The sequence below is a fragment of the Amia ocellicauda genome, chromosome 10, assembly GCF_036373705.1.
Source record: "Amia ocellicauda isolate fAmiCal2 chromosome 10, fAmiCal2.hap1, whole genome shotgun sequence".
Lineage (NCBI taxonomy): Eukaryota > Metazoa > Chordata > Actinopteri > Amiiformes > Amiidae > Amia > Amia ocellicauda.
The window spans coordinates 35,744,549-35,769,569 of NC_089859.1; the positions used below are offsets into that span (position 1 = coordinate 35,744,549).

The window sequence follows — 25,021 nt, forward strand, 5'->3', positions numbered from 1 at the left end:
GAAATATTAAATATCGACCTGTGAAAGTGAGAGGCAAAACAATCAACAGCTGTGTTTTGATTTGTCTGTAGAGAATTACAGAAACTATTTTAAACTTACATTTGTGTCGCAGGAGAAGGGTTAAAGTAATTAATACCCCATGAAACAGAGGGAAGCAAGACGAAGTGGGAGGGTGGGTACTTGCCTCCATACCGCATATGAGTCACCGTATCCGCACAGAAGAAAGAGAGTCTTTTCTTTTGCTCTAATGGGGGAGGAGGGGGGTGTTAAAGCAATGGCTTTCATTTCCCCCATAAGTTCTGCATTATCAAAGGAATTTAACTATATGTGGCGTTTGAAATGGAGTTGGAGTATTTTAGTCTCCTAACTGAGCGTTCCACTGGAGAGAGGCGCTGAGGCACTCCACAGAGCAGGGACACATATCATGTATTGGCCAGTCTTTGCACCCCCACCCCACTACTCCCCACTACTGTGGGCTTTCCATACACTGCTGGAACTTTGTTGTCTACAATGGAGAAAACATGTTTGTTACTATGGGATTTCATGTTTTGACATAGGATAGGAAGTAAAATAAATTGCAAATCTATATATGTATGGAATCAGTCATAATTTTTCTGCCTATTTAGTAATTTCTTAAATGATTCTCCATTTCAGCACCAGTAGTTTTCTTTATCTCTATTGCACTTCTGCAGCTGTAAGGCTTGAGTGTGGTTAGAGAGTTTCCCCCCTATGCTTATTGATTGCTTTTCTCCAGTGGTTATTGTGGTTGAAAAAACTGATTCATCACAGACTTAGAAACAGGAAATCATGTAAGTGGGTGATATTTTCAAGTCATGCAACTTGGCATCAATTCTGTTGTGCTAACCGTAAAAGATCTACAGTTCCTTTTTTATTTTAAGGAGATGGGCTTCTGCTTTTGTTTCTAAGACTGCCATCTAATGGAAACAGTGAAAAAGTGCTAAGGCTTGGACCATATTCATAAAACATTTACCACCTTGTTAAGCTTCTTAAAAGAAAATAAATAATTGAATGCTATTTTATGTCCCAGCAGGCATTATATATTTTGTATTTATTTATGTTTAGCTAAGACTGGGAATTGTGTTTTTCCTTTTATAAAAACATATGGTAAACTAAGTGTTGTAAAAAGTGCTTTATGGATCTGGCCAAAGGTTTTTACACAGATTTCTATAAGCTTAAATTGGACACACTGTTCTTATGTTGTTAACTTTTTCCCTTAAAAAAGTGATTTAACTTAGAAACAGTTCAAATTAGATTTCCTGTCATTCTGCTTAGAATTGTTTTTGACGTACAGTTTGAGAGATTAGTTACTGTGGAAGGGAATGATCTGAGCGGCAGCCATAAAAACATAACTATCCCACGAGCCCTTTCCTGTTTTTCTGTCTAGGCTTAATCCTCCCTGTCCTTGTTTCTACCCCCAGATCTCTGACATCCAGGTGTGCGGCCAGTCCGAGGACATGACAGCCAAAGAGAAGCTGCTGCTATGGTCTCAACGCATGGTGGAGGGCTATCAGGGCCTGCGCTGTGACAACTTCACCAGCAGCTGGAGAGACGGCAGACTCTTCAATGCCGTAATTCACAGACACAGGTGAGGGACCCAACCCACACCACATAGCACAACACATCATATAACATAATTATCATCATCATCATCGTCATAACAATTTTAACATTTCTTAAAAAAAAAAAACAAGTATATGTTTTTTTACCTTAGGTGAAATAACTCAAAAAGTTTTCTCCTGTCCACTGTGCCCAGTTACTTTCAGGCATAATTTTCAATGTATTCCTCTGCAGATACAGGCAAAAATGTGAAATATCTGCATTTGCAGTTTAACTGCAGTATGACTGACATGTGCTGGCATGCATATAATAATATTGAGAAAAAGTCTAATAAAAATGCACAACTTTAAATGAATCATGAGCATTAAACAAACATTTATCAGATTAAAATTACATATACTGATATTGAGAAGGTGCTAAACACAAATGAAAAAATATTATTTCAAATGATAACTGTTCTGTAACTTTTTAGATACTTAGATAATAGATACTTTAACTAGGGCATTTAGTGATATGTAAAATAAACCATGCACTGTTGTTAACTATCTATACAGTTAATCAGATTTTATCAGGAATATAAATAACTTTTTTGAAATGAAGTTTTTATAAGATACTTAAAACTTTGCAGTCCACTACATTTTCCTAGATATAAATAACATCTTTCAATGGGATTTTTTATGTGTTTTCATTTTTTTTTTACTTGTTCACTCTGAACAAGTGAATTCTTATCTTGACTGGACTTGTTGCAGGCTTTGGGGAATAGGGACTTTTCACAGCCAGGCCCCTTTTAATAAATTAAATAACTTGTCAGTGCTTTAGGCTTTAAATACTTGAGAGGGGGATTTGATGGGGTTTTGGGTAAAGGATTTAAGGATAAAATTGGGCATATTTGAAGTTCTTCTTATTTAATCATTTGTGACAGGCAGGAATAAATAAGCAATTTTTTACTGCTGTATTGCAAATAACTGAGTGGTCAATGGGTAGCTCATGTAGTAAATTGACCTATTGCTTCTCATGTATTGATGCATGTCAGTATTCTTAAAGATACCCACATTTGCAATGTAAGAAAATGTATGTTAAAATGTTAAAATTTACTTTTTCACTCATTTTTAGTGACATTCCTCCTCTCCAAAAGTGTAAAATCTTAACAGTATTGTACTAAATCAAATATTTATGAAAGAAATGTTTGTGTGTACAGAGATTTAATATCTATTACATTCTATCACTAAAATACACTAAAAATACACTAAAAATAAGTGGGACATTTAACAGGAGCCTGGCAATTTTAGAGTGCTTTTGGGATAGAGAAAGTGGTTTTTACACTTACCTTATTTACACTTCACACAGCACTGTGTGGAAGGAGAGGTTCTACCCAGCTTTGGAAAGTTACATGAGCAGAACAGAACAAGGAGCTAAAGAAAGAAAGAAATATGAAACGAGGGGTGTGTAAGTCTCTTAGGCGTGGCAAGTCCAAGAGAAACATTATGAAAAAAAAATGGTTCCCTTGAGGGCACAAAAAAAATCTCATTTTGAAATTTTAGCATGTACCTGCAAAGGAAAGGTACGCCCAGCTGCCACATAGATTTCAAAGAGGCTTGGGTTTATTTGCCAGGAACACCCACAGAACACTGAGCTGAGAAAGTCAGAATAAAGAGAATGCTTCAGAGGACAGGCAGCAATACCTACCACTTCAGCCTGGAGAGTTTTCTTTAGATTTTATTACGGCTTGTTCATGGAAAGAAAAACATTATATATTTAGGTCAGGGTTTCAAAAAATCTTCATGGGTTATGGGTTTTGCAAATGTATATGAAGACTAAGTTTTAAAGCAGGAGATTTATTTTATTTTATTTGCTTTGCTGTAAATCAACAAACCCATAGCTTTCTCCTTTCACATGGGTGTGAAGCCCAGCGTGGGAACTCTGTGGCTTTATGGACCAGTGCCTCTCAAGGTCTAGTCATTTGCTCAAGGACCAGTAAAATGTTTAAACTGAAGGACTACGTGGATTAGGGAGTGATACAGTCTGCTACCCTTCAGGGACATTTGGCTACACGACGTGCAGAGCAAAGCTTGTTATGAGTTTTGGATTTTGTCTCAAAGAAAAAGAAAAAGCAGTGTATTCCAAACAATGAAGACTTTCTTCTCCACTGAACCTCTGCTGCTTCTGCAGTTACATACAAGTACATCCTTCTTTTCTGCAAACTGCTAGCAGTAATCACCTGTTTACTCTTTAAGGTTTTTTTTAACCATATTATTAATTCCTTTCATAAAAAAAAGGTTATGCTTGCTCTTCAATTTAACGGCCACTGTTTGGAAAAGCACTGAATGTTTGGAAACAAACGAAACCCCATAAATATGCAGAGGATGATCTGAGAATAAGATACAAAGATGGCTTGCTGATTCTTCAGGAAAGAAAACAAAGATTGAAAGAAAGATTCTTGGATATTTTCCTCTATTGCCCTGCCTGTTCATAGAAGACGAAGATTGACCTTTCCCTGCCATCATGCTCAGCCTGAAGAGGAAGCCCAAAGTGAAGAAGAGGAAGACCAGTTCGTCCGGGAGTGCAGTGGGCTCTCTGAGCGACCTGGAGGACAGGGTGGTGATGTTCTGTGATGACATTCCTTCTGAAAGCTCCTATGATTCAGGCCGGGGGTCCCAGAGCCCTAGCGCACACTCCAGCGGGGACTCCCACACCACGGATCAGGGCTGGAGCTGTGTGGGCACCGGCAGAGAGCAGGGATGGGGTTCACAAGGCAGAGAACATCATGTTTCCTTCCGTGAAGCACAGTACTCTGAGCAGGAGCAGCCCACGAGCCCTGCGGAGTGCTACTCTGTGTACTCTACACTGCGTGTCAAAGAATTGTACGGCAGTAACTCATGCTTTGTATTCCTTGCCATAATAATGAGTACAATGTATTGCAGAGTAAAAAGAAAAGGAAAGACTAGGACTGATATAGAGCTGCTATGAGTTTAATGCATTCTTATGCATAATGGTGTTTTTTTATTTGTATTTTTTTATTGAGAAAAGCACCATATTTGGATAAGGGGTGGATTAGAACTGGGACAGTGTTTGAGAAAAAAAAGTAATTCTTAAGAGAAGGAAAGTGAAATACTGATTTAATATGATTTAAGATGTCTTAATAGTATGCTCCTAGGTTGTCAGAAAGTAGATTTGCTTTTATTTTTTTAATGTGTTATAACGAATTATGTAAGCATCATATTTAGCAGTGCTGTTGGATGACTAAGTCTGGTAGACGTCAGGATTTGTGATTGCAGTCAGAAGGGATTTACATTTTTTTTTTCACCTGTGCAGTTGAAGCTCTTGACTGCCCTTAAGGTTTCATATACCTACACGTACACAGACTACCCTCCTGTGTCATTCCCTGCAGTCTCACTGCAAGTGTGTGCAGACAGCAAGCACACTTTTTACTGCCTGAAAGCTTTCTAGATGCTTGGAAGGCAGCCTGTTTTTGCCAGTTTCTCTTAAATGTCACATTCCCCTCATTGCTGTTGAGGGATGTGTTAATCATTAGTAAATACCTCTAGGCACTGAGCAGATGGTCTGAAAATTGTTTATGGATTATAGAGAGCTGATGAAGGTATTTTGGAGAAATAATTTACTCTTGCAATAGTAACATAATCCCCAATAGAATGCAAATACCAGGTTAGCAGTCATATAGAAACATGTCTTATATCATTAGTCAGAAACATAAGCTTTTGTTTTCCTAGGCTTTGATCTCTCTTCTCTTCATTATAGTCAAATCTTGTAATTAAAAATAATGGTTTTCATGAAATTAGCCACGCCCCTAAATAGGGCAACTATAGCATGTAATTCAACTAATGTTTACAAAAGATAATCTGAATAAATAAAGGTTGTTTTTATACTTGCCATTAATGGCAAAACACCATAAAATAGTAAATGTACTCACAATTTGTCACGTGATATTCTCCCAGGTATTGTAATTGTGATGTCTCTCTTTCATACAGACCAATGCTGATCGACATGAACAAAGTGTACAGACAAACCAACACAGAAAACTTAGAACAGGCATTTAACGTGGCTGAGAAGGATCTGGGAGTCACTAGGCTTCTTGACCCTGAAGGTAAGAGAACCGTTTCATAACACTATGAAAGCAAAAAAGATCAACATTTTAAAAATAATTTGTGTTTGGCCTGTCATTAAGAATAAATAAAAAATATCTAAATACACATTATTGCTATGTTCTTCCTAGAGGTACTTCACCTGTTTTGGAAAATGTAAAAATATACATTTAAGAAGTATGTGTTTCCTCTCAGGTTATACATGATGTATATTATGTATGTGCTGATATATGCATGGACAAAATACCAACTATTAAGCATGGTGGAAAGCGAAAACTTTCACATTTTACACTAAAAAGGGCATTACTGAAAAATGTAATTTTCACTTCCCAATACAAGTTTCACAGAAATGTAGGTCTCAACAAAGCTTTCATTTCCTATAGTATGCTGCCCTGCCACAGTTGATCTATAGTCAAAAACCTTTTCTTTTTTGAGGTTTATATTAATCTTCACCTGCATATTGCCCTGTCTAATGTTTGGTGTGTTAATGAAAGGAATGTATTGCATATTCTTTTGGTTCTTCAGGATCCAGAACGTGGTCTATATAATTTATTAAGGTGTCATTATGCAGGAGGGTGATTTGTTTTAGACATCAATAACTACAGTATGTTTAGATTAATGTTTCGAATATAATTATGAAAGTCATAGTCTAAACTGCTTTCATTTATGCATTTCCACCCTGCCGATAGCCACCCTATAAATTCATGGCCTGTTCAAGGTGTTCTGAAGACATGTGCAGGGTCGTGTACCAGGAATGCAGAACTGTAATACAAAGATGTATTTTTCAGGGTGACATTGGCTTTGCTTTACAAATCACCAACATAAAAAGGCACAGTACAGAAAATGTAAACGCTAAGTGTACATTTCTGGTGACATTGATTGTATCATCAAGGGAGTAGATCACTAATATATCAATTCTTCAGACAGCCACCCATGAAAAATCCAAGTGCTCAGCATTTTGGAAGAAATATCCCATTGCCTTCAAGGGTTTGGTTAAAACATTTTAAGTACATTTTCCAAATGTTATTTATTGTTCCAATGGGAATGATTAGTCAGAAATTAAAGGACAAATGTTGAAAGGTGATGAAAGACTAGAAGTGACTTAAATATGCTTTTGTTAGAATGGATTTGTCCCAGTCATTGTGACTGATGTCTCCTTTGTTGTTAATTGATATGAAAGGACCCAACTTCACAGGCAGTAGATAGTCGTTTGTATCACTGGAAGTTTCTTTGTCCAGCCTTGAGCTCATCCCCATAGTATTACAATGGGATGTGTCAGAAAGCACAATCATCCTAAAACTTCACAAAACCTTAAAAGGCACAATAAAAAAGTGCAATCTTTCCCCAAAAAAGAAAATCCTTAAATTAAACATAATAAAATAAATAATATAAAGAATATACAATATGTAATAAGCTAACAATAGATTTCATTTGTCCATAATGGTGTTCATTAGAAGCAGTTCATTAAATAATTGGATTCCCATGACTGTTGGTAGCATGATGTAACCTTTCATTTATACATTTTATAATTTTTTTCTACAGCTTTGCCTGTAACCATATAGCCAACCACAATCCTGATCCTTCACAAAACCCCAGAATAAGCTGAAACGTTAAGATGACTTACATTAATTTTCTGAAAACAATTAATAACTCTTCCCTTGTGCAGCATCCCAGCATTTGTAAGATTGGTAAATCATTAGCATGGTGCTGAAAACATATTTCATTTTAATAAATCATTTGGTCCCTTTGATTTATGATCATGATAAGTTCCACAGCTCAAAAATACATGTGGTGATTGTGCAGTCCTGAAAAGAATGAAACCAGAAAACAGTCATTGTGTCCGTTTTTGATGAAGCAAGGAAAGCACTAATCAGTGTGTGTTTTTTGTTAGATGTCGATGTCCCACATCCTGATGAGAAGTCAATCATCACCTACGTCTCCTCTTTGTATGATGCCATGCCTCGCGTTCCTGATGTGCAGGATGGAGTCAAAGCCAATGTAAGTAGATGGGCGAGGAGCTCCTCACACAGTTGTAGAGATATGCTTATTTTGTCTTCATATATGCAGCACAATGAATAATGCAGTTAAAGTACTTCACTATTCACTTTGTCTATGCAGCACAAGACAACAGTAAGAGAATCCATGACATGATATTACACTGCTTGTTTAAAGCAGAGTGTTTAGTTACATTATGTCTGTACTTGTTCCCTGATTATATAGTGTGTTTTTGTGTACAGTTACATTAGTAGAAAAACATCACAGGGATGTTGGGGTGCATTAGCTATGTCCCTGATATAACACTACCTCAAATCGAGGTTGTTCTTTCTGTTTTTCTCTTTACAAAACAAAACAAAAATAGTCAGAACATTAAAAAAAGGTTAACTCAAATGAAATGCTGATTTATTTGTCTTGGCTATCTCTATTAAATACACTACAAGACATTGTATTGTAGTTTATAAGAGCTGAAAAAAGACAGCTCTCTGTGTTTAAACCCGGAGGACTGCTGTTACCAAGGAAACCTTGAATCAAGAATGGTTTTGTTCCATATGCCTGCTCATGTACAATCCTCTATGTATGCCACCATTCAAAACCAAAAATGGTACGTTTAAGGGATTGAGATAAAAACTGCTGCTAAGACACTGCCAAAAAATGTGCTTGTTATGTCTGCACTGAGAACAGGAGGCAAACAAAAGTATAACTCACACATTATAAGGTATTAAATATGTAGAAGAAACAAACTTTTCTTTCTGAGCTTGGGCAAGTACTCACATGTTTTTAAGAACTCTTATGTTTCTCTATGTATTTCCCTTTGCTTTATGCCAAGAATACTCTTAATGAGTACCTTAATTTTGGATAATCGACTTACAAGTTTTGCCCCAAACATAGGTAACATGCATTGCTAATGTCATGTTTCAGAGAGTGAATAATATTACAGTGCATTATAAATGTCTTTCATTTGCTACCATATATATGAATAACCTAACCGTGGATTGCAACATCAGTTATGCCATTCAGGAAAATAAAATATTTAAAATATTAGGTTTCTTATTTTTTGAGATGAAGAAAAATACAATCCTTTTTAACTGCTGAGTATGCCTACCGTACTTTCAGCACATCAGTCCCCTTAAACTAAACTAAAGAATAAAAAGTTTGTTCATTATGGAACGTTCACTTCTGAAACGATCACAGGATGTATGCAAATTCCAGTTGGTGAAACCAGCCAGAATATGGTGGAACTTGCATGATGTTTTTGCCAAATACATTTTTGGCTACACCTCTGAATAGGCTTATTATCAAAAAAAAAAAAAGAACTTGGCCCAATCCACTTTAAACTCGAGCTACTTCTGTGAAATCGATTAAAACTAACAAGAAATGATGGGTGTGTGTAGCAATGTTTTTTTTTCTGATTGCCTGATCTTGTTTAACTAAATTACAATGTTTTGCATAGCCCTGCCACTTACATTGCTTGATGGAAAGCTTATTAAAACACAACATCATGTAACTCATGTGCTGCCTTCACTGTTCTGACTCCCGGTGAAGTATTAATAATAATAATAATAACAACAGCATATATTATTGATATAAAGAGACTTTTGGTTAATATATATCTTTATTTTTCTACATAGGTTATAAGGTTTTGCCTACCTTATCCTAACTTATTATATACAGTGAGGGAAAAAAGTATTTGATCCCCTGCTGATTTTGTACGTTTGCCCACTGACAAAGAAATGATCAGTCTATAATTTTAATGGTAGGTGTATTTTAACAGTGAGAGACAGAATAACAACAACAAAATCCAGAAAAACACATTTTAAAAAAGTTATAAATTGATTTGCATATTAATAAGGGAAATAAAGTATTTGATCCCCTATCAATCGGCAAGATTTCTGGCACCCAGGTGTCTTTTATACAGGTAACGAGCTGAGATTAGGAGCACTCTCTTAAAGGGAGTGCTCCTAATCTCAGCTCGTTACCTGTATAAAAGACACCTGTCCACAGAAGCAATCAATCAATCAGATTCCAAGCTCTCCACCATGGCCAAGACCAAAGAGCTGTCCAAGGATGTCAGGGACAAGATTGTAGACCTACACAAGGCTGGAATGGGCTACAAGACCATCAGCAAGCAGCTTCGTGAGAAGGTGACAACAGTTGGTGCGATTATTGGCAAATGGAAGAAACACAAAATAACTATCAGTCTCCCTCGGTCTGGGGCTCCATGCAAGATCTCACCTCGTGGAGTTTCAATGATCATGAGAACGGTGAGGAATCAGCCCAGAACTACACGGGAGGATCTTGTTAATGATCTCAAGGCAGCTGGGACCATAGTCACCAAGAAAACAATTGGTAACACACTACGCCATGAAGGACTGAAATCCTACAGTGCCTGCAAGGTCCCCCTGCTCAAGAAAGCACATGTACAGGCCCGTCTGAAGTTTGCCAGTGAACATCTGAATGATTCAGAGGAGAACTGGGTGAAAGTGTTGTGGTCAGATGAGACCAAAATCGAGCTCTTTGGCATCAACTCCACTCACCCTGTTTGGAGGAATGACCCCAAGAACACCATCCCCACCGTCAAACATGGAGGTGGAAACATTATGTTTTGGGGGTGTTTTTCTGCTAAGGGGACAGGACAACTGCACTGCATCAAAGGGACGATGGACAGGGCCATGTACCATGAAATCTTGGGTGAGAACCTCCTTCCCTCAGCCAGGGCATTGAAAATGGGTCGTGGATGTGTAGTCCAGCATGACAATGACCCAAAACACACAGCCAAGGCAACAAAGGAGTGGCTCAAGAAGAAGCACATTAAGGTCCTGGAGTGGCCTAGCCAGTCTCCAGACCTTAATCCCATAGAAAATCTGTGGAGGGAGCTGAAGGTTCGAGTTGCCAAACATCAGCCTCAAAACCTTAATGTCTTGGAAAGGATCTGCAAAGAGGAGTGGGACAAAATCCCTCCTGAGATGTGTGCAAACCTGGTGGCCAACTCCAAGAAACGTCTGACCTCTGTGATTGCCAACAAGGGTTTTGCCACCAAGTACTAAGTCGAAGGGGTCAAATACTTATTTCCCTCATTAACATGCAAATCAATTTATAACTTTTTTGAAATGCGTTTTTCTGGATTTTTTTGTTGTTATTCTGTCTCTCACTGTTAAAATACACCTACCATTAAAATTATAGACTGAGCATTTCTTTGTCAGTGGGCAAACGTACAAAATCAGTAGGGGATCAAATACTTTTTTCCCTCACTGTAGATACAGGTGCTACATAAATAAACATTATGTGTAGTTTGATTTGATGAAAACGCATTGAATTAAATTTAGCATATTTTCACATTCAACATCTTTTAGTTGTTCAATGACTTCCTCATCATATCGGATAGCCAGATGTCTTAAAGTCATGCTGCATCACTCACATTGCTAGATCTGTTTAACACTCTTTACATAGATGCAGGTAAATTCTGCACTGAAATACATTAAACAAATAGAAAATTAATGCATTACAGTGAAGGAGTGAAAGACAAAGTTGGTTATTTTCTCAGTATGAAAAGATGTCAGCATTCAAGTTAATCAGCCACGAGTCCTCTTCATTGAAAACAAGATTCTTTGAATTTTCAAATGCTGCAGTTTCTCCCTCTGCCTTGATTTGTGTACAAGATGGGTCACTGTGATATTTAATTGTGTAATGTCGGTATGTCAGTAAGCAAGTTAGCAAATGAAAAAAGTAGAAAAGTGCTTTTAAAAGTCCTGGTCTGTCTGTGCTTTTCTGTGCAGGAGCTGGAGTTGAGATGGCAGGAATACTATGAGCTGGTCACTCTGCTGCTGCAGTGGATTCGGCACTATGTCATGATCTTCGAGGAGAGAAAGTTCCCAACCAGCTATGAAGAGATTGAGGTGAGTCTGTCTTTTGCTCTGCAGCCTCCTGACAATAAGGTTATTTGGGATGTTGTGTCCCCAATACTTTTCTTCATGCATGTTAAATTACATATTTATATAATCACTGTATACATTTTAAGTGTCTAATCATTCCAAACAGACATGAAATAGAACATCAAGTACTGATTTTTTTTTCTCAACTGACCAATGAACTGAATGTTACAAATTCAGTACATGGATTATCTCCAGCAGTATTGTTTTATTTAGTACAACTGAGTTTCAGCTAAGGATTCAGCTAACTGTACTTAAAACGCATGTAATTTTATGCACCAAGCAAAAGCAGTAGTCTCCGCCATTGTAAGACAGATCAAATGAAAGGGATGTGTTTTTTGTTCAAGGGGAAATGTAAGTGTTTATAATAGCAGGGCGTTGTCTGGGCTCAGATTGTCTGGGTGTGGCTTCTCTGGAATACATGCTTTGACAGGAGAAGTGAATCTGCAGCAGCTCAAGGGCACACATTTATTTGTATAATCTTCTGCAGAACCCACTCCCTGGCAGAGCTGGATTAAATAAAGAATTTAGTTGATTAAATATTAAAGGTTGCTCAGCGGTTCACACACTTGTTTAAAACCGCAACCAATGTTTCGCAGCCATATTTAAAAAGAATCTGTGTGTTTCTTTAGTTTAATCACAAGTGCTCACCAAAGTTAATCATTTAGTGCACAGTTTCCGTTAAAATGCATGCAATTCACCTTTTAAGCTTTGAGAATTCATTTACTAGCTTTGAACAAATTGTATTCTAGCTCTAATTATGTATGTTTGGTAGATGCATAGATTAAATGTTTTAAGCTTCAGGGTAGTAATGAGACTTTCATAGTATATATCTCATTATGTATCTTAATATATCTCATAGTATTAATTATACAGTCTGTAGGTTTCTTGTGTAAGTGAGATTGACTGAGAGATTATATAAAATGTAACTTCTTCAAATTTAAATACCTACAATTATATATATATATATATATATATATATATATATATATATATATATATATACATACATACAGTAAGGGGAAAAAGTATTTGATCCCCTGCTGATTTTATACGTTTGCCCACTGACAAAGAAATGATCAGTCTATAATTTTAATGGTAGGTGTATTTTAACATTGAGAGACAGAATAACAACAAAAAAATCCAGAAAAACGCATTTCAAAAAAGTTATAAATTGATTTGCATGTTAATGAGGGAAATAAGTATTTGACCCCTTCGACTTCGTACTTGGTGGCAAAACCCTTGTTGGCAAAACCCTTGTTGGCAATCACAGAGGTCAGACGTTTCTTGGAGTTGGCCACCAGGTTTGCACACATCTCAGGAGGGATTTTGTCCCACTCCTCTTTGCAGATCCTTTCCAAGTCATTAAGGTTTCGAGGCTGACGTTTGGCAACTCGAACCTTCAGCTCCCTCCACAGATTTTCCATGGGATTAAGGTCTGGAGACTGGCTAGGCCACTCCAGGACCTTAATGTGCTTCTTCTTGAGCCACTCCTTTGTTGCCTTGGCTGTGTGTTTTGGGTCATTGTCATGCTGGAATACCCATCCACGACCCATTTTCAATGCCCTGGCTGAGGGAAGGAGGTTCTCACTCTGTCCCCTTAGCAGAAAAACACCCCCAAAGCATAATGTTTCCACCTCCATGTTTGACGGTGGGGATGGTGTTCTTGAGGTCATTCCTCCTCCTCCAAACACGGCGAGTTGAGTTGATGCCAAAGAGCTCGATTTTGGTCTCATCTGACCACAACACTCTTCTGAATCATTCAGATGTTCACTGGCAAACTTCAGACAGCCATTAAAAATTAAAATTAATTAAAATACCATTAAAATTATAGACTGATCATTTCTTTGTCAGTTGGCAAACATACAAAATCAGCAGGGGATCAAATACTTTTTTCCCTCACTGTATATATATATTAGTTCTTCTTTCAATACTGCTTTATAAGAGACATTGGGCCCATTGAGAAAAATGAAGATGTGTTATTTGCTCTCAGTGACCCAGCTTTGGGCTTTTCCTCATTTTATGAAGTTTAAATGAAAATACATATTGGGTCCTTCAGCCATCAGTGATGCACTGTTTAAATAGAATTGAATACAAATAAATAAATTGCGTGATATGCACAATTTCTGTTTTTCTTTATCAGGCTTTTTTAATACCTTCAATATGATTCAAAGCTTTGTTTAATAATGAAAACAATACTACATTTTATCTACCAACCTACCTGTTGTATCATCTTTCTATTAAAAACATTGGAAAGATGAACTCCCTTTTGTCTCTACAGATTTTGTGGCGTCAGTTCCTGAAGTTTAAAGAAACTGAACTCCCAGCTAAGGAAGCAGACAAGAATCGCTCTAAGCTCATTTATAAATCCTTTGAGGTGAGTTCTCACTTTTTCCACAGTCACAGCTGAAAAGTCTCTCACTCCTAGTGCCCGATTTCCCACTATGGTCAAACTCTATTGTAATAAATGTGCTGTATCAAATCAAATACCAAAACATACACAGTTTTGTTATTTGACTAAACAGCACTGGAAAATAAAATAAAAAAAACGGTGCAGAATCTTGGGTCCTGTTTTCTGTGTGTTATTGTGTCTGAGCATGGAATGCCTATGGAATTGAGTTAAATACGAATTTAGCATAAGACGGGAGACTCATACCGTTGTGTTCCTCTCTGCAGAGTGCTGTGCAGGCAGGACAAGTGAAGGTCCCCCCAGGTTACCATCCCATTGATGTGGAGAAGGAATGGGGCCGCCTCCACGTGGCTATTCTGGAGAGAGAGAGACTCCTCAGGACTGAATTTGAAAGGTAGGAATGCAGTAAGATCTCAGAATAGAAGCTTTGGCTATGGAAAGGTGGTTTATCAATCTCTTGGATATTGTAAGTCTGACTTTATAGTCTGCACAAATTTACAGTGCCCTAAGCTCTGTTCTCCACCACACACAAAAAAAAAACATTAAAAAAACATATATTGAAACTTAAATTGGAATGTTTGTGACACTTTAAAAATGCATTTTCTTTCTTATTTGGATGGAAACTAGTTTCAGCCTAGTGTGGTTAAAATGTTTTCTTTAAGGATAACTCCTAAACAAAATGTTCCACAAAGCCATTAGCAGTTTTGTTTTCTTTAAAGAATGTATTTGTCTTTTAATGTGCTTGGCAGGACCTGTTATGGACAGTAATATTGCTTGTAATCCTTTTATTTTTGTCTTTTACTGCATATAGAAGAAAACCCTTGTAAATTGTATTAATAACTGTAAATTCCATGTTACTTCTGTGCCTGGGGGGGTTTGCTAATCAAAACAACACAGTAGTTGTCTACCAAGTGATGCATCAGGAGGTAAACAAATTAATAATAAATGCTATTGAATTGTATGCCTTGAAGGGAACAAAGGCTTCCTCACATGGTGTGCCATTTGCCAGTATAAATTAATAGTTGTGCTTATAGTGCCCACTGCAGTATGCTGGAGGAAATGTTAAAAGTAGCATGAAAACACTGGCTTGGCAACTGCTACTGCAAATCAAAATGTAGTTTAAAGGTGTGCAGTACATCAGCTGTACTGTTCTATCTTGTCTTGCATATCGTAGCACACATTTTGTATTGTTGTTTTCTGCTTACAGTTTGCTTAGAATTCACATGTTGGTTAATTATCTTAAGTAACAAACGATCGTCCCAATCTTATTAGGTTTGTTAGTTTTACACTTTTATTAAACATCTCTGGTTAGTTAAGTCTGTCTGAAGTTACTGTTTTCACCCTTGTTTGACTGATTTAGATTTGGGCAAGTTTATTTTTGTGTGTGTTTTTTAAATGTTTCCCTAGCACATGTCTGAGAAAACAGATCAGAGAAGCCCATAGGTAATTTAGTTTGGCAATGGATCAAGGGATGAATAAAATATAATCAAATAAATCTATTATGACATGTAACATGTAAGTCAGCGCAGTAAGAAGTAAGAAGTGAAGCTGTTATTCTACTTGGTTTCTGATCAATTCTTTAGCATTTGAGGATTGCATCACAGCCTCAAGAACACATCGTTTGCACTAGCACAAACTGGCATCTTGAAGGTTATTGCAATAGACTTTTAACTTATAAGGTTTATAACCAAGATGTGATAATTGAGCAGAAACATTGCAGACAGGTTCTTGAAAGAGCTGAAAGCATAACATGGTGATGTTTTATAATTTTTCTGAACCCTGTTATTCTCTAATTTTTATCTACAAAATATAGTGTATTGAGCAATGCATTAGTGAGGTAATTAAACTAGATAATTTCTGAAACTATCCAAATAATAAATAGCTTGAGTTGGAACTGGAGATGGTACATTTAAGGGTAACCCAGAGGTGAAAATACAAAACAAAATGCTTAATAAAGCATGCATCCAGATTTTTCCATATCACAATAAAGCACTTACAAGGGAGGGGTGTTCTGTCACAAGACAGTCGTGTTGCTGGTCCTCATTGAACTTGTAATTGATTGTCGAAGGAATCAGCAGTTTGTACATAAGGCTGAGGAAAGGAAGCTAGCTCAGTCAGAGACATTTCTCACTCAGGGCCACTACTTAGCCTGGTTCACAGCCCCGTGCTTGCCATGATCCTGGCTAGTGATGAGATGTAATTTTAACATTTTTTTTCTTTCTTCAAAAGTATTAGAATTTATTAAATCCTCTCCATCATGGATTTTGTTACGTTCAGCTTGAGTTTACAGTACTTGCTTACTTCACGGAAGCAGTGAGTTTTATTTTAAGCTAATTGTGTTTTTCACTTACTGTATTATAACTATGACAGACCGAAGTTTGTATATACATTGACTGCATTTCTGAACTTTGATATGGTTTTGGTGCTGAGCAATAATTTACTGAATAGTTACCATGCCGCCTAAGATTTTTTAAAGCACGATTTTTTGGTAAATCTGAAAGTTTTACTATCAATGCATTTTTAATAGAGCTATTACAATGTAAGGATTCTTATATAAATATGTTTTGTATATCAAAAACATTTTGATGAAAATGCAAATAATAGTTAAATACATTTTCTACTCACTTGTTTATTTAAATTAATTTACAAATCACTTGTAAATGTTTTTTTTTTTTTTTTACTGTAAATTTTACATCTGTATCTCTGTTGGAATAACGAAAATCAGAATATGTTTGTTTTCTGAAGTCTGTTTTCTCAGTGTTCCTCCATTCTACTGATCTGCAGAGTTTCACAGTAAACTTGACCACATGCTAACATACTGTGTTATATGGGTCAATCAATGCCATGTTCATTGTACATTTAATAAGATCACAGTTTTGGCCATCAGCTCGTGTATAAAAGGATTTCAGAAGATAATAAGAAGTTTGAAGGTCGTTATATAAATATCTTCATTCTGAATTAGCCTGTGTCACAAGATCACAAAAGCAAAAGTATAATTCTTTCATGTTCATGTTAGTTTAACTGAATTGTGTATTATATTATTATATATTACCAGTGCATTTCCCACCAAATAAAGTTGCTGTAGCTCACACATAGAAATGTCACACCCTTAAACCTTTTTTAACTATTTGACCTCCATAATACATTAAATAAAATATTACAGAAAAAAAGTGAATAAAACACAATAGATATTAAAACTAGCCAGGATCCTTATAAAAAGATTATAATATTTAAATTTGCCACAAGAAGCCTATCTAAGACTTGTTTTTAAAGAATTCTTTATAAACCCATTTCTGCATTATTCGTCACTGACCCAATTCATTCATTCTGGTCCCAGGTTAGAGAGACTACAGAGAATCGTCAGTAAAATCCAGATGGAGTCTGGGGTTTGTGAGGAGCAGCTGAACCAGGTGGAAACCCTCCTACAGACGGTAAGTGGCAGAATCAGTTGCTGACTGGTCAAATAGTGAAGCCTCAAAAGGCTTCAGCAGGAAGCATGTTTTCAGCTCTTATTGTGTGAGAGAAAGAGACAATAAAAAATTGCTTTTTAGTGTCTGTTTTTATGAATTCAGTGAGGTGCAGCCCAGTGATCTGAGCTCTCTCTTTAGGATATTCGCTTCATGAACATGGGGAAGCCACCCCAGAACATGGCAGAGGTCGAGAAGGACCTGGACAAGGCTGATGGCATGATCCGCCTGCTGTTCAATGATGTTCAGGTGCTGAAGGATGGCCGTCACCTGCAGGCAGAGCAGATGTACAGGAGGTGAGGCACTTTTTCACTGGAGGAGGGCAGGGCTCTGGAGGCCCTGTGTACAAAGTGTGACATTGTGCTTGTCTGCAGTGCAATTCATAGTATTGAAGTCTAAAGCTGTGTCAGGATACAGAGTGGCTTAAATAGTTAAAGACAGTCTTAAAAGCAAAATGCACTAAAGATAGTTTTAAAATAAAATATATAGGAATTATGTTTCCACTTTCCCAGCCAATGCTGTTGCTTTCTTTATTTGCAAAAAAGCTTTCACAGTCATTCTCAAAACATTTGGGGGCAAATTGTACTTATATTACTCAGTGCATGAATCAGTATTGTATTTAATTAACTATATATATATATATATATATATATATATATATATATATATATATATATATATGTAAACTGTAAACTAAAAGGCATCTGCAAAATCAGCTTTTGAAAAGCATATATAACACCAAACCATATCAGGATGCTAGGATCTGTGGAATCTTTCAAATTTGTCAAACATCACATCTGTGCCAGGAGGGATTTGTCAACAGGTAGTTCATATTATAAATTAATCTTATACTCATTCTTACAAATTATCATGCTGAGTAGTTGATGTTAGCAGCAAACACAACACTTCAACATTGCTTATTTTTCTCCCTAAAAACTTTCAGCAGGGATGTTTTTCTTTTGATATTCCTTGTTATTCTTTCATTTTCTGAAAGTTTGTTAGTGTTTTTCCCCAAAAATATTTACTTTAAGTTTAGTTAGTTTCTTTTTCAGTTGTTTTGCATCCTGTCTAACAAAGATGTTTCCATTGAATAGCAGGAGATATTCAGATTTTGTATTAAAGCATTATTGTTTATCTAAGATATCATATATCTCATAAGTGGGTATTAGCATTAACACACAAGTTTTGTTTTTTAATGTAATATGTTCTTAGACTGTACTGTGAATGTTATGTTCTAACAAATTTTACTTTTTGAAAATGGGTATCACGATTTATTAGAAAGTTTGATGCATAAATATAAATCATGTAAAAGGTTTTTTGTTTGTCTTACCCAATCAGCTTTACTGAATGTAAGGCAGAAGAATGAACGCAACTGCAGAGAGTCTTTTTTTAGTTTGCATCTTTTAAATTCCCATTGTCCTGTTTTTACCCAGAGTTTACCACCTTCACGAGCGCCTGGTAGCTCTGCGCACAGAATACAACCTACGTCTGAAGTCAGGAGTCACCCAGACTCAGACCGCCATCACCTCCCAACAGATGCAGACAGTCCGGGGGCGGCCAGAACTGGACGATGTCACCCTACGCTACATCCAGGACCTGTTGACATGGGTGGAGGAGAATCAGCGACGCATTGATGGGGCAGAGTGGGGCTCTGACCTTCCCTCCGTGGAGTCCCAGCTGGGTAGCCACCGCGGCCTGCACCAGTCCATTGAAGACTTCCGCGCTAAGATTGAGCGGGCACGCGCTGACGAGGTAACCAACAATAGCACAGACCACATCTGTCTCTCCTGAAATCATCACCTGTGTTAAGCCTATGAACAAGGTTTCAGTAGCTTCAGTTCAGTGAATAATTAGTTCTGTTCATTAATCAAGCACCGAGGTGGAATGAATAACACATGGATTCGAAAAACATTGATGCAACCTTTGTAACCTTTGCTTGGATTTATTGTATTTTATACAGAGCCAGCTGTCGCCTATGAGCAGAGGGGCTTACAGAGACTATCTTGGGAAACTGGACCTGCAGTACACCAAACTGCTGGTAAGTATTTGTTAAACATTTTTTGCAAAGCATATACACTGGATGCTTTTTGAATTTGTTTATTCCTCTACTTTTCCAATTTTTAAAACAAATCTGTCATTTTATTTTTAAAGACCTCTTCCAAATCTCGCCTCCGCAACCTGGACCAGCTTCATGCCTTCGTAACCGCAGCAACCAAGGAGCTCATGTGGCTGAACGACAAGGAAGAAGAGGAAGTGAACTACGACTGGAGTGACCGCAACACCAATATGACAGCTAAGAAAGACAACTACTCGGTGAGGCAATTTACACCCGGACTTACTCGATAGAATCAAATTAAATGCAGACCTTTACAGTCTTGTCAGAGGCCTAACAGACCATCCATAAGGTGAAGCTAATAAAGCAAAGCCATAGTAGTAGTTACTAAAAATATGTTTGAACCTGTCACCAAAGCAGCATATTTATAGTGCCAAACCTGATCCCCCACATACTGTGAACTATATTGTAAGGGTTGTCTGTCTGTATGACACAGGGTCTGATGAGGGAGCTGGAGCAGAGGGAGAGGAAGGTGAACGACACTCAGGTCACCGGAGAGAGGCTGCTGAAGGAAGGACATCCAGGTAGAAAGACAGTGGAGGTGAGAAACAAATACATATCTTAAAATAAATAAAAACAATTTTTCTAAATACAGTATTCTGATATTGACATTGACAAGTAAAAGTGGTCTAGAAAATTTGCTTAAATCAGTTGTTTGATTTTCAGTTATTGTTACCTATGTAACCTATGAGTTCTTAATCAATTTCGTTCTGTGATTCGAATTCAATAAATATATTTTTTAAACAATAAAGTAATGTGAGTTTTTAAATCCTGTCCTGCGATGCCTTATCCTACTATTTCAGTAGAAATGAGAAGGAGAGCAAAGAGCAAGGAAGGTGTGTTAAATCACAATGAAACTATGAATGATCTCGTATGTCTGGCTTTTTTCTCACTCTCTAGGCCTTCATGGCAGCCTTACAGACCCAGTGGAGCTGGATTCTACAGCTGTGCTGCTGCATTGAGGCCCACCTCAAGGAAAATACTGCATACTTCCAGGTATGGTGATTCACCAAAAATGCATGAAATATGAAAAAGCATTTGAAATATGTACAATATGCCACACGTAAGCACTGTATTACATTGTTTTCTTCATTGAACACCAATGGTTATCAGTAGCCTGGTATTGCTTTAAATGTTATGTGAATATTTCATAACCAACAAAGCAACTGTTGCTCGGGTGTAAACCATTGTCATAGACTGTCATACTGATGCCTTGTTTCCCTTTGTTCTTCAGTTCTTCTCAGATGTGAAGGATGCTGAGGAACATCTGAAGAAGATCCAGGAGTCCATGAAGAAGAAATACAGTTGTGACCGATCCATCACAGTCACCAGGCTGGAGGACCTGCTGCAGGATGCTGTTGTAAGTACCACTCCTAAGAGCGGTGGTTCTATACAAATCCTGAACCTGGAAATCCAACCTCTGAACAATAATTTTTAGTCCATTCCAATCTGCTTTAGTATGCCAGACAAATTAAGTACCCGGACACTAATATAATAATAAAATAAAAACAAAAACATTTCACCCTGTGGTTAATGTATAAATCTTCCAAAAATACATTGGTGATTATAACTCTATAAGTCACCAGCAATGGTTCTGATCTCTCTTTGCCCTTCTCTGTCACTGCAGGAAGAGAAGGAGCAGCTGAATGAATACAAGGCTCACGTGGCGGGGCTTAACAAGCGTGCCAAGGCCATTGTCCAGCTGAAGCCACGCAACGCCAACATCCCGCTCAAGAGCAAGCTCCCTGTCCAGGCCGTGTGTGACTTCAAGCAGATGGAGGTGAGGGCCTTTGAACACTTTGAACATCTAATAATGGGTGACGCTAAAGAAAACAATGAGTAATACATGTCTTCCTGCTCCCCTGTTTTATAGATCACAGTTCACAAGGGTGATGAGTGCATTCTGCTGAACAATTCCCAGCCCTACAAGTGGAAGATCCTAAATGCTTCAGGCAATGAGGCTGTGGTGCCGTCTGTCTGCTTCATTGTCCCACCACCAAACAAGGAGGCCATGGATGCCATCTCCGGGTAGGGGTCCCATCCATGCCAAAGCCACTCTTGATTCTGGGAAAAGGTGTCACAGGAGAATATTTACATTTGCAAAGCTGCACAAGTTCTCAGTTAGTAAAATGTTCTTGTGAATTGGAGTGGTTTTGTGTCTGTGTCCAAATAAAACCCAGGTGTTTGATTATCTAATTAATTTTTTGATTGAAAGTTACAAATAACTCTTTTATTAATGAATGTATGAAATATGAAGCCAAATAGATATTTGTGGACACATCCATCACATTGTACATTGTGTATTTTTTAAAGTAACGTTTAATAAGATGCTTCTCCTTTTCAAAATGAATACTAAGTTACATGCTAGTTTTATCTGGTCAAAGTCTGTAAAGTGGCTTTTTAGAGAATTTGGCATATGAAGTTAACTTGCTGTTTGTCTCTTATAGCTTGGACTCAAGTCAGCAGAAACTAATGACGATGTGGCACCAACTGCACATTGACATGAAGAGCCTGCTGTCTTGGCAGTACCTGATCCGCGATATCCAGCAGATCCAGTCCTGGAACATCGTCATGGTAAAAGGCTGTCCCCATATTGGAGTCCTCAACTCCATTTTCCAACCCTCTTGGAATTTCTAGTGGTTTCTTAAAGAAAATAACAATGTAAAATCTGAGAAAATGGATAGAGTGACCCTGTTTAACAAATAATAATTATTCAGCTAAACAATCTATTTATAACCTGATTTTTCCCAGATGTACTTGTACCTATCACAAAATGACTCCACATCCACCAAAACACTTGTGCATTTGTCAAATACAGCGCATGAATGAAAAACCTGAAAACCACATAGACACATGTTAAGTAAGGATCACAGTTCATTATTTCTATCACACCCCCAAGGCCTATGAAGTTATTTGTATTTATTCCTGTTGATCTACTTTTATGATATGAAATTGTTCTTCAAGTTTAAACTGATGAAAAGAACACAGTTATGCTTTAATTCAATATAGTACAGTACAGTATTGTGGGTAAAAATGTGAAAGTTAAATCTTCATTGAATTACTATTCAATCAAGACGTTTGAAAATGTAATACATTTAGCGTTTTTCTTTTTTAATGTTATATGAACAGAATTTGAAAACACAGACTTTTATTAAGTAAAAAATGGCTTTCACTTACATTTCAGGTATGTGCTTCCTAATTCAATTATATATTTTCCTTTAATAGTTTAGGCCACTGCCCCTTTTGAAGACAGATTTTGTCTTATCTTGATTTGAGAATCTGATGTTGTGAGGTGTCAATTGGCTGACAGTTATACTAAGTCTGCTGAAAGGTGCAGGATCTGTGATGCGAGTCTCTCTTTTTCTTCTAGTTTAAGACACTGAAACCTGAGGAGTACAAACTGATTCTCCGCAACCTGGAGCTGCATTACCAGGACTTCATGAGAGACAGTCAGGACTCTCAGGTGTTTGGTGCCGATGACCGTATGCAGGTGGAGAGTGACTACACTAAGTCCACCCATTACTATGAAAACCTGCTGCGCACACTGGAGAAAGGTGAGAACTTGGGAGCTCCATGTACCGAAACTAATTTCATGCACTTAATATTTATTAATTCTAAAATATCTAAGTTTATCAATTTGGCACTGGTTGGATTTGTTTTCCGTAAGTACTATTTCAGTATAACCTGAACCTCCTAATCAATATATATATATATATATATATATATATATATATATATATATATATATATATATATATATATATACACACTCACCTAAAGGATTATTAGGAACACCTGTTCAATTTCTCATTAATGCAATTATCTAACCAACCAATCACATGGCACAATGCATTTAGGGGTGTGGTCCTGGTCAAGACAATCTCCTGAACTCCAAACTGAATGTCTGAATGGGAAAGAAAGGTGATTTAAGCAATTTTGAGCGTGGCATGGTTGTTGGTGCCAGACGGGCCAGTCTGAGCATTTCACAATCTGCTCAGTTACTGGGATTTTCACGCACAACCATTTCTAGGGTTTACAAAGAATGGTGTGAAAAGGGAAAAACATCCAGTATGCGGCAGTCCTGTGGGCGAAAATGCCTTGTTGATGCTAGAGGTCAGAGGAGAATGGGCCGACTGATTCAAGCTGATAGAAGAGCAACTTTGACTGAAATAACCACTCGTTACAACCGAGGTATGCAGCAAAGCATTTGTGAAGCCACAACACGTACAACCTTGAGGTGGATGGGCTACAACAGCAGAAGACCCCACCGGGTACCACTCATCTCCACTACAAATAGGAAAAAGAGGCTACAATTTGCACAAGCTCACCAAAATTGGACAGTTAAAGACTGGAAAAATGTTGCCTGGTCTGATGAGTCTCGATTTCTGTTGAGACATTCAGATGGTAGAGTCAGAATTTGGCGTAAACAGAATGAGAACATGGATCCATCATGCCTTGTTACCACTGTGCAGGCTGGTGGTGGTGGTGTAATGGTGTGGGGGATGTTTTCTTGGCACACTTTAGGCCCCTTAGTGCCAATTGGGCATCGTTTAAATGCCACGGCCTACCTGAGCATTGTTTCTGACCATGTCCATCCCTTTATGACCACCATGTACCCATCCTCTGATGGCTACTTCCAGCAGGATAATGCACCATGTCACGAAGGTCGAATCATTTCAAATTGGTTTCTTGAACATGACAATGAGTTCACTGTACTAAACTGGCCCCCACAGTCACCAGATCTCAACCCAATAGAGCATCTTTGGGATGTGGTGGAACAGGAGCTTCGTGCCCTGGATGTGTATCCCACAAATCTCCATCAACTGCAAGATGCTATCCTATCAATATGGGCCAACATTTCTAAAGAATGCTTTCAGCACCTTGTTGAATCAATGCCACGTAGAATTAAGGCAGTTCTGAAGGCGAAAGGGGGTCAAACACAGTATTAGTATGGTGTTCCTAATAATCCTTTAGGTGAGTGTATATATATACAGTGGGGGAAAAAAGTATTTGATCCCCTGCTGATTTTGTATGTTTGCCCACTGACAAAGAAATGATCAGTCTATAATTTTAATGGTAGGTGTATTTTAATAGTGAGAGACAGAATAACAACAAAATCCAGAAAAATGCATTTCAAAAAAGTTATGAATTGATTTACATGTTAATGAGGGAAATAAGTATTTGACCCCTTCGACTTCGTACTTGGTGGCAAAACCCTTGTTGGCAATCACAGAGGTCAGACGTTTCTTGTAGCTGGCCAACAGGTTTGCACACATCTCAGGAGATATTTTGTCCCACTCCTCTTTGCAGATCCTCTCCAAGTCATTAAGGTTTCGAGGCTGATGTTTGGCAACTCGAACCTTTAGCTCCCTCCACAGATTTTCTATGGGATTAAGGTCTGGAGACTGGCTAGGCCACTCCAGGACCTT

At 37.6% G+C, this 25,021-nt stretch overlaps 1 protein-coding gene across 1 annotated transcript in view; it reads left to right on the top strand.

Annotated features, from left to right (window-relative positions):
• The window catches only part of LOC136759576 (plectin), a 348,280-nt gene that overhangs the window by 207,080 nt on the left and 116,179 nt on the right, over positions 1–25,021 (top strand). Inside the window, exons 9-26 of the mRNA XM_066714579.1 lie at positions 1,440–1,606; positions 5,565–5,680; positions 7,570–7,676; positions 11,450–11,569; positions 13,884–13,979; positions 14,279–14,406; positions 17,350–17,443; positions 17,621–17,775; positions 18,913–19,231; positions 19,440–19,517; positions 19,631–19,792; positions 20,029–20,133; positions 20,493–20,588; positions 20,827–20,952; positions 21,220–21,372; positions 21,466–21,620; positions 22,040–22,166; positions 22,963–23,146. Coding sequence (XP_066570676.1) covers positions 1,440–1,606; positions 5,565–5,680; positions 7,570–7,676; positions 11,450–11,569; positions 13,884–13,979; positions 14,279–14,406; positions 17,350–17,443; positions 17,621–17,775; positions 18,913–19,231; positions 19,440–19,517; positions 19,631–19,792; positions 20,029–20,133; positions 20,493–20,588; positions 20,827–20,952; positions 21,220–21,372; positions 21,466–21,620; positions 22,040–22,166; positions 22,963–23,146 — 2,488 coding nt within the window. The remainder of the gene's footprint in view (positions 1–1,439; positions 1,607–5,564; positions 5,681–7,569; positions 7,677–11,449; positions 11,570–13,883; positions 13,980–14,278; positions 14,407–17,349; positions 17,444–17,620; positions 17,776–18,912; positions 19,232–19,439; positions 19,518–19,630; positions 19,793–20,028; positions 20,134–20,492; positions 20,589–20,826; positions 20,953–21,219; positions 21,373–21,465; positions 21,621–22,039; positions 22,167–22,962; positions 23,147–25,021) is intronic.